The 10,009-nt window shown below is 43.5% G+C and overlaps 1 protein-coding gene across 9 annotated transcripts in view; it reads left to right on the top strand.

The window, feature by feature from the left end:
• Positions 1-10,009, top strand: part of Fryl (FRY like transcription coactivator) — a 219,096-nt gene that overhangs the window by 149,736 nt on the left and 59,351 nt on the right. For all 9 annotated transcript variants that reach the window (XM_026785301.1, XM_026785300.1, XM_026785299.1 and 6 more), the window contains 8 exons: positions 732-917; positions 1,204-1,290; positions 2,487-2,755; positions 3,375-3,588; positions 4,475-4,599; positions 5,308-5,365; positions 6,792-6,883; positions 9,266-9,438. In XM_026785301.1, the coding sequence (XP_026641102.1) occupies positions 732-917; positions 1,204-1,290; positions 2,487-2,755; positions 3,375-3,588; positions 4,475-4,599; positions 5,308-5,365; positions 6,792-6,883; positions 9,266-9,438 (1,204 nt within the window). The remainder of the gene's footprint in view (positions 1-731; positions 918-1,203; positions 1,291-2,486; positions 2,756-3,374; positions 3,589-4,474; positions 4,600-5,307; positions 5,366-6,791; positions 6,884-9,265; positions 9,439-10,009) is intronic.

Here is a 10,009-nt window from a genome sequence, read left to right as displayed (position 1 = left end):
GCAAGGGACCAGTTTCTTAAGTGCACAGGTGTACACCTGGTTGCTTTATAACACTGAAAACACCGTAGAACCCTGGAAGCTCAGAGTTGGACCATCCAAGCTGCCCAGGGGCCTTTATGAGCCTAGAAATCCCACACTGAGCACAGGTGATGCCGTGTGCCTTAGATATGGAGCCTGCACATATGAAAGATGCAGTCCAGTCTCTTGGTTCCCATCTGTAAACGCTGTACCGAGAGTGCCGAAGTGATGGTTGCAAGGTCACAAGGGCATCAAACAAATCAATCAGGCACATCCTATTTAGACTGCCATTGGGATACTTCTCTATTTTCTTTTGTGCTAATATGGATCAGTTGAACTCTGAACCTCATTCCGCCTACAAGGGCTTTACCACCGATATATACACCAAGAACTGCTATTACTTTTTATTTTCAGATCGGGTCTCACTAAGTTGCCCAAGTTGGCTTTGAACTCACTCTGTATCCTGAGCTGCCCTGAAACTTGTGGCCTTCTTGCTTCAACCTCCTGAGTGTCTGGGAGGACAGGCTTCTGCCACCAGCCCCAGTCCACAGTGTCGCATTGTTATGAAGTGAATGCCATTGAAATCCCGTGGGCCGAGGCAGCCCTGTTATCAGAATGCTTGTAATATGCTTTACTGGTTACTGTCTCTCTTCCAAATTCATCCATCCTTTTAAAGGTTGTTTTAAACTTGCTTTTTTTTTTTTTTAATCAAGCATGGTATCGCTAATGGAGGTCCTCACCCCCCTCCTCTGGAAAGGAACCCATATTCCACTGTGTTCCATGTGGTCGAAGGCTTTGCCCTGGTCATCCTCTGTAGCAGCCGGCCCACCACCAGAAGGCTAGCTGTCAGTGTCCTTAGAGAAATCCGGGCTTTATTTGCACTTTTGGAGGTTCCTAAGGTAAGGTTTAGTCATCTCATGAACGTGTTTGAGACTGTCCTGCTGCCCGTCTGTGCTCCATGCAGGTGGGGTTCGTGTAGCATGTACTCCTGTACATAGCCTACTTTACTGCTGCATTCTGGAGCGTGCCTGCTGCAAACCCGCCCTAACCCCCCCCACCCCACCTGACCCTGCTCCCTAGTTCTTCACAAGAACGTTAACTTGGACTCTGCTCAGCTTCGCTTCCTGTTGCCTGCTTTGCTTACGCACTCCTCGCTTGTTCAGACGTACGGTCTCTCTTTTACAGGGTGATGATGAGTTAGCCATCGACGTGATGGACAGGCTGAGCCCATCCATTCTAGAGAGCTTCATCCATCTCACAGGGGCTGATCAGGTAACTGCAGGAGTCTCTGCTCCCCAACAAATGCAGTGAGTTAGACGGTATTTCTCAAGCAGATAAAGGGTTAAAGTGACGCGTGTTTATCCTCTGACTAGTTCTTGTTGCCATAAAAATCAGTTTCTCATTGTAAAATTCTAGCCTTTCCGATCTAAGACCCTTCCCTTAAATGTAACGTACGTCACTGGACCATGGTCTGCTGGTGCTTACTGGTTACAAACATGGGAGGAAATACTCTTTAACCAAAGGGAAAAAATACACTTGGCTTTTTCAGTGAAAATGTAGAGAAACATATTATCAGCAAAAATGTTACAAAAAAAACCTGATGGTAAAAATGTCTTTACTTTTTTCTCCTCTAGCCCCACCCGTCTTCTCCCTTTCCCTCTCCACTGTTTTCTGTGCTTGGGATAGAACCCAGGACCACATCCGGTCTGACTCAGGAAGACTTCTTTTAGTCTTATGGAGTGTCGGTAGAGTTGGGTGGGAAGTCAAGTTAATACTCCAAGGTTGATTATAGAAACGACTCTGAAATTTACCACTTGCATTTTAATTCTCCTATTTTGGAATACATGGATGGAAGATTTATTTGCATTCTGCTCAACACCTGGTTCTTATAACTCATCTGTTATACACAAGCACAGGCAGGCAATAATAAAATTTTATATGCCTAAGACATGATTTAAAATGTATACAATTAAAAGAATTGTTTTATCATTAACTATGTATTATGGTAACAAATAGAGTAATAAATGACTTATAATAATGCCTTAAACAGTGCTTAATGAATAAAATGAAAAAGTATTATTTTTTTAACATTAATTTCTTTAAGAGTCTGAATGTTAAGGAAAAAAAATATTTGTTTTTATACCTTAGAATGTGAGTCTGCTCACATTCCAGGCTGTTCCATTTCATCGGGATGAAAGTTAATGGTTTTTGTTTCATTTCTAAAAAGAATTCTGTGGACCCATGAAAGTTGAGTATCCACATAGGAATTACTTAAGTTGTGGATGTCAGCCTTCTTGGTCCACACAGCCTTTTGAGAATAATGAAACTCATGGGAATATCAAAAATTCACCACATCCTTCTGCCTACTTACCTTCCAGAAAACCCTGATCTAGTCCACCCAAAGCACCTCAGATATAAAAACTTGGAAAGCTGCTCAAATATATGATAAGCACTTGCTCTCTTTCTAGACTACTTTGCTGTATTGCCCCAGCTCGGTAGATCTGCAAACATTAGCCGAGTGGAACTCTTCTCCCATCAGCCACCAGTTTGATGTGATCAGCCCCTCACACATTTGGATATTTGCACATGTGACCCAAGGCCAAGACCCATGGATTATAAGTCTCTCCAGTTTTCTAAAGCAAGAAAACCTTCCTAAACACTGCTCTACAGCTGTAAGCTACGCGTGGATGTTCGCGTACACAAGGCTGCAGCTGTTATCCCCCCAGGTTGATGTAAAGTAAGTCCTTTGCATAGGGGGTATTTTTAAAAGGATAGCCCGCTTTCGAGAGGCATGCTTTTGGAAAGTGACAGACACTAGAAATTCTGTAAGTCGCTATGCTACATTGCTATCTTGTGGAGGGGGGGGAGAGTGATGAAGAATGTAGCATAGACTCACAGATACCTATTTCATCTGTTCTATCTTAGAGGCTAGGCTTCATTCATTTCTCCCTTTGATCCCTCCAGAAAGTCTGAGTGCTTGCAATAAAAACTCTATGATAACCATCGCCTTTAAATTAGTAGACAACTTGGCATTAGTTACCTGAAAACTTTCTAAATGCCTCTGCCCTTGATAGTTGCTGAGGAGCGAATAGTCACTGTTATTTTGTTTTTAGGGCCGCTAGCACTTGACCCAGGCCACAGCACATGGCCACCCATGTGAGCTGCAGGATGAATTGGATTTGGTGGGGGTTGTTGATAAGGAAGACATAGTTGGAAGGATGACAGTGTGATAATTGGAATGAATATAAACAAAATGAATATTTTCAAATAAAATATTTGAAAAATAAAATAGATATTAATTAAACAAAACATGTGATTTCTACTCTTATATATTTGTTTGTTTGTTTGTTTTTTAGTAGCCCCATCAATGCAAAGAAGGTAAATGCCACCACGAGCAGTGACTCCTACATTGGCCTGTGGAGAAACTACCTGATTCTCTGCTGCAGTGCAGCAGCCTCCCCGTCCCCCTCCCCGTCCCCCTCGTCCTCGGCATCCACAGGCCCCATGAGATGCTCTCCTCCCGAGACGCTGGCGTCCACCCCTGACAGTGGCTACAGCATTGATGCCAAGGTGCGTCTTCCTCACCCTCTGTCCCAGTGACTCCACGAGAGGACGCGTTAAATTCCTTCTCGTGGAAAACAAAATAGAGAGGTTGAAGATTATATCGCTCGTGTGTCTCGGAAAATTCTATTGTTTTTGTGGACTCCTGGTTAGAATTAGGGACAGAGATTTTCTACTGGGCAAAATTGCCCTTGTACATAAAAATAGCATACTGAAAATTTTAAAGTGTTTCCCCTTAGTTCGCTTCCCAAGCCCTTCTACTTCTAATGATGAATGATGAATGAATCATTCATCATTCATTTCTTGGATTTATGAGACAGGTCTCAGTATAACCCGGGCTGACTTAGGACTTACCGTGCTGGCTCAAACTTCCTGCAATTCTCTTGTCTCAGCTGCCTCACTACTGAAATTACAGAGTGAATCATCATCTAAGTTATCAAATGCTTGTACAAAAAATTGCCTAAGTCACACAGTGACATGACAGATACTAGAAAGATCCGATAAATAGATTTTATGATAGGACAGAAGATGCCCTGGTGTGCTTGAAGGAAACTTAAGACAAGGGTGTCAGAATTCTGTTTTTCTTAGGTTTATGGATCAAAAAATAGAAAGTGTCTGATGGATGCATGGACCATTATGTGATGGTGAATCTCTCCAGACAGACATGTTCAGTGAATGAACGTGCAGGGCGCCACGGGACAAGCCAAGCTTTTCTAGGTTGTCTGTGCTGAGAGTTTAGTTTTGAAGTGGCATTTGTTTACCCCCAAAAATGTCATTTATTCGATTGCCCTTGACCAAAGATGGTTAAATGGCAAGTTATTTGGTTGGATATCTAATTGTAAGCTGCAATTCTGGTTTTGTTTTTGTTTTTGTTTTTGTTTTTTTTGTCCTTCAGATTATCGGCATCCCCTCCCCATCGGCCCTATTTAAGCACATAGTTCCAATGATGCGTTCTGAGAGCATGGAGGTCACAGAGTCCCTTGTTCTTGGTCTTGGCAGGACCAACCCAGGAGCCTTTAGGTAATCCTCTTCTTCGTTCTTCTATGCACTAGAGGAACAAGTGTGTTCATAAGAGGGGTAGGGTGGGGTGGGCTAGAGGTCTTGGCTCGCAGCTGCATGCCAGCTCTGGCTTCTCCACTGGGTCCCTGTATTCTAGCCTTCTCTTGTCTATACTGAGCAAATTAAAGCTCTATCTTCTCCACAAACTTGTTCTCCTGAAGTCAGCTCTTTTATATAAATGATCAAATCGTGGGTGAATTTTCTCAGTCCTGTGCAATGAGCACATTTTCGATTTAAATCAGCATAAGCCAGGTTCTGTGTATTCTTCAGTTAGTACTGGTCCTACACAGAGCCGTGTGTGTTAATCAGTTGCCTTTGGGCTAGCCTGCTGCCTGGCAGGATGTTACTGACCCATCAGTAGTGTAAAAGGAAGGAGAGCATTTTACACATAAGCGTGCTTCACCTCCATAAAATACACGCAGTTCACAAAACGCTGGAATAAAAATATTGGTGATACTTTTCTCTACAAACAGAGAAGCTTATATGCCATACTTTGCAGTTTCTGAGGGTTTAATTAGAAAACTTTCATAATCAAAACAAAGCTTTAAGAACTGTTGAAAACAGTAGGCTTAGGGTTAGGACTTGTCAGTTTCTACTGTTTTTGTATATGTTTGCAAATTCTGCCTACTTAGCTGTGAGTGAAACTAATATGTGCTGGTTTTCCTTTAGGGAACTAATAGAGGAGCTACATCCCATAATTAAAGAAGCACTTGAAAGACGACCAGAGGTAAGCAGTTGTGCAGATTCCCACCATTGGACACTCGTGCAGTGGACATTGTCCTGGTGTACGCTAAGTAGTATACCATAGGGCAGAGATTAAGATGTAACAGGTTGATGTGTTTTGTTGTTATATGGGTTTTGTTTTTGTTTGTTCGCTTTCTTGCTTGCTTTTGCTTTCTAGTAGCCCAGCGTTGCCTGGAACTTACTATGTAAACTAGGCTAGCCTCAAGCTCAAGAAATCCATCTGTCTGAGCCTCCCGAGTTCTGGGATTAAAAGCACAAGCCCATGCCCAGCTACCTGGTGTATTTTAAACTTGACATTTTCCTGTGCAGATTCTCTCTCCTGCCCAGGACAACACATGCAGGAACCCAGAGTCAAAAGCAGTTGGAAAGTCACTGTAGCAGCGGGGAGAGCAGGGCACAGGATCTGTAGAGTTCCAGGGTTTCTGAGAGTGGCCACCCAGTAATTGCTTTCAGCTTTTCCAGCCCCACCTTCCCTGGCTGGAGAGGGAGTCAGTGACTGCTGCTGCCCTTAAAGAGACCGTTGAAGCCACGCCCCCTCTGGTCACTGGGTATGATGGCTCTGTGTGGGTTCCTTCGAGAGTCTGACTCTGCAGACAACGTCCTTGAGGGTGGTTAGGAAGCTGTTTATGTCACAGTGGGTTTCTGTAAACTCTAAAAGACCCCAAGGGAGGAGTAAACACGACTTGGCAAATGAACTTGCTTCCGGAGGGCAGAAAGGTGGGTGGGAATATGGAAGTGAAAGATTAAGAAAAGTGTCTTAATTTTTTAATTTCTCTGGCTTAAGAAAATGACTTTGTAAATGAGAGCAGGTGGAGGGAAAGTGTTGCAGGGCACTGCTCTTCCCCATTTAGCTAACTATGGGGGTCAGCACCCTGGTATTTTAACCCTCGGTCATTCATCCCTTAACGGGCAATGTTTTCCTTTGCTTTTATGCGTACTTGTTGTTGCAAAAATGAATTAGGTAGGAGGCAGGCATGAGCAAAACCCTAGGTTTTTAATCTGCCAGGATTGTTTGTTCTGCCTCGCTTTCTGAGTCTTAGGGATTCCTTCTGATTCTGATGAGACAACATTGATTAGTTTTCTGAAATCAGCAGGTCGACAGATCACCCAGGAGTAACTGTAGGATGTTATTTCTGCTACACATACGGGGGGGTGGGGGGGGGGGGGGGAATCTGCTGATAAAATGTCGTGTGGTTTTGTTTGGCTCTTTAATTTCTCACCGTCCACACACCTGTCCCTTTGAGACCATAGCCGGCAGCATCCTCAGCATCCACACTGAGATGCGGTCACCGTGATGGGCCCGTATCTCTTCCTAGCATCCACACCGTTGACTTTCCAAATCACCCCGGCAGTTCCCCGTGAGTTTCCCCAGTGTTTCCCTAATCCACACCTCTGTATGTTTGGAGCAGAATATGAAACGGCGCAGGCGTCGAGACATTTTACGAGTACAACTGGTACGGATCTTTGAACTGCTGGCGGACGCTGGTGTCATTAGTCACAGGTCGGTATGGGATTCTGACTTTCAAAACTCCTTGAAATATGTGAAAACAGAAAAGTACCGTTGCAACAAAAATACCTGTCTAATACACATGTCAACATCTGTAAATACTTACCCACTAAAGAGGCATCCAATACATGAACCACCAGCCAGAAATTAATGTACCATCGGAAGCAGAGGCAGGATTGCCATGAGTTTGAGGCTAGCCTGAGCTATAGAGTTTCCAAAATAATAAGAATAAGAATGGAAAGAAAGAAAATCTACAATCAGATTGGTCAAAAACTAACTCTAATGTGCCCGTGACTTTGATATTTGGTTGGAGCCTTGATTTCTAAGAAAAAAGCAATAGTGGTGGCCTTTTCTTGACGGAGTTATAATTTCTTGCCTCATTTTGAAGATAAATATTGTCTGGGCTCGAAAAAAAACTCACACGTTCAAAGGGTTACTATTAGCGTTATGCAAATTTACTCTGATGAACTGTTTTTGGTCCTGCCAGGAAGATTATGAACCTTCCAGATGTAACTCACAGTTGTTTTCCCCACCATTCACAAACCATAAATCCTGGAGGTTTTCTTGACACTAGGACCAAGACCCTTGAGGAAAATACCATTAGCAATGAGTTGAAAGTGAAAGGTTTCCTTAGCAGGGTAATGGTGTCAGCTGACCTTTGAAGGCAAGAAGTAATGGATCTGACCCCGTACACAATAGGTAGCTGGAAAGAAGCTTTGATGGGAGGCATACATCAATAATTGAACAAGCGTAGGAACAGCGTGTGCTAGACAGGAGGCATACGCCGGTAATTGAACAAGCGTAGGAACAGTGTGTGCCCGTGTCTCTCCTGGTTGTTTCTTAGCGTGCCCAACACCTTTCCGATCTAGCATCGGGAGCTTGTGACAGACTCTCGAAACAGAGCTTTAGTGGAAGAGAATTTAAAGTCGTAGGTTTGCTTTTCTTGTGTGTTGAATGGAAAGCAAAAGAAAAGATATGATTAAAGGCAATCTGGTTGAAATTGTGAAAAATAAGATGGAGGTTTGTGGGCTTGAGAAAACAAGAAGAACATGGCACGCTATGAGCCTTTTTGTGGTCCCTCTTAATGTGGTGGGAGAGAAGGGATGCTCTTTGGATGGTTCTGATTTGGATAACTACCAAATATTGGCATATTGAAAATAAGGTGTGTCCGCTACTGAGCGGTAATTGTTTGAAAAGAGACTGCTTTGGTTTCGCTATTTTCTAAGAGAAAGTTAACAGGAGATTGTCACTGCTGTGTGTGTCCTCGCATCCCACATGGTTAAAGATGGGGGACAGTTTGAATGCCAGGGACAGGGACCCCACATGCCTAATGTGCAGGAGCTACTTATTGGATATTTAAGTGAAGGATGCTGCCCACTAATTGGTCATGATTTGAGGGTAAAGACTCCTCTGTTGACAGAAGTCGGGATTCAGCCCATCAGTTCATTCAGCACGTTTTTAGTACAGATGGATATTTTTAATATAGTCTTTGAGATATCTTACTCTTGTTTGTGTGTGATCAGGATTTTTTAGAAGATATAATTTGTAAAAAAAAAAATTTTTTTACTTTAATAATATTATATAGAAGTACTTTCCCAATATAATGAGAGCTGGCCTTGCCAAATAGAAACATAATATCCTTTAATTGATATAGCAAGCACTTTTTGCAGGGTCATTTTAGGCATAGTGACTCATGTAGGCTCTTATTGAAACATACTGTCATAGTCCTGGATACGTAACTAAGAGCCGAAGGGACACGACAGGAGTTTAGACTTCCGACTAACTGCCATGGCTGTGGGGTGTACTTCTCTTGCCTCAGTAAGAATCCCAGAGCAGGCTCAGAGCTGCCCCAGGATCTAAAGCAGTCTGAGATCCAGCACTGTGCCCTTGAATTCCCTTTAAATATATTCTTAATAGCACATGTCATCTTAGAAGGCTGGGGATAAGTACCTGGTGGATAAGCAACCCCATTAGAGGTTTGGTATGAAGACCAACAGAGACAGGACACTCCCTGGAACTGGCCTTCCCTTCTTCAGTGACACATCCCCACCCTACCGCCCCCCACAGGCCTGCCAGCTCCTTACCACAATATCTGTGAATGGACAGCCAGTAATGTTGAGGGTTTTTTTCCACTTGGGTATGAGATCGGGTGGTATAAACTACAATAGCGGTTCCTCGATGAGGAAGCACCAGCTGCTTTTTATATTTAAGGAAGCCAAAATCATATTAATTTCATTTTTGTGTCTTAAAGTGTCGTTCTGCCCCAGCCACACCAGGTTTTCCGGGTGCTCTTCTGATGGTGACAGTGGGGTTCTTACTTCAGTTGGAATCGAGAGTCACCTTTTCTCTGTGCTTCCTTCTCTTCGGTATTTTCAGTGCGAGCGGTGGCCTTGATAACGAAACGCATTTCCTCAACAACACGTTATTGGAGTATGTAGATCTGACGCGACAGCTTCTGGAAGCGGAGAATGAAAAGGACTCGGACACCCTGAAGGACATCCGATGCCATTTCAGTGCCTTAGTGGCGAACATCATTCAGAATGTTCCGGGTAGGCTTTCAGCTCCTCAGAGCCCTCTGGGATGCTCCGGCCCTTTCTGTGTACCTCTTGCTTTGGAAGCTGTGTAATTAAGGCAGGAACTTGGGGGAGGCACTTTGTGCCCAGACCGATCATGTGAGTGTCATCTCTGGTACCCACGTGGAGGGAGAGAACTGATGGCTGCAGGCTGACCTGTGACCGCCACACCAGCTCTGAGGCATGTTCACACGTGTGCATGCGTGTACACACACATACACACAAATAAATAAATGTAATGTTTTTTTAAAAGCCTCTAACTTGAGATCATCCTGGGAAACTATGTCCGCACAATGTCAATAGCAAGACGGTATTTTTTGTTTTTTTTGTTTTTTTGTTTTTTTTAACCTTGTGTCAGTAGCTAGAAATCAAGAAGGAATCAACTCTGTAGGGATTTTCAGCCATCAGGACACTGATAAAATTCAGAAGATACCAATTAGAATGAGCTGTTTGGACAAGCTTATGGTAGCTACAGTGAGCCTGGAGTGATGCTCAAAGTGATAACTGAGAATAAGATGAATGAGTCACACCTACACCGTGAAGGAAG

Source organism: Microtus ochrogaster, linkage group LG1, assembly GCF_000317375.1.
Source record: "Microtus ochrogaster isolate Prairie Vole_2 linkage group LG1, MicOch1.0, whole genome shotgun sequence".
NCBI classification, from domain to species: Eukaryota; Metazoa; Chordata; class Mammalia; order Rodentia; family Cricetidae; genus Microtus; species Microtus ochrogaster.
The sequence above is the reverse complement of the archived record's forward strand: the minus strand, read 5'-3'. Positions and strand labels throughout refer to the sequence as shown.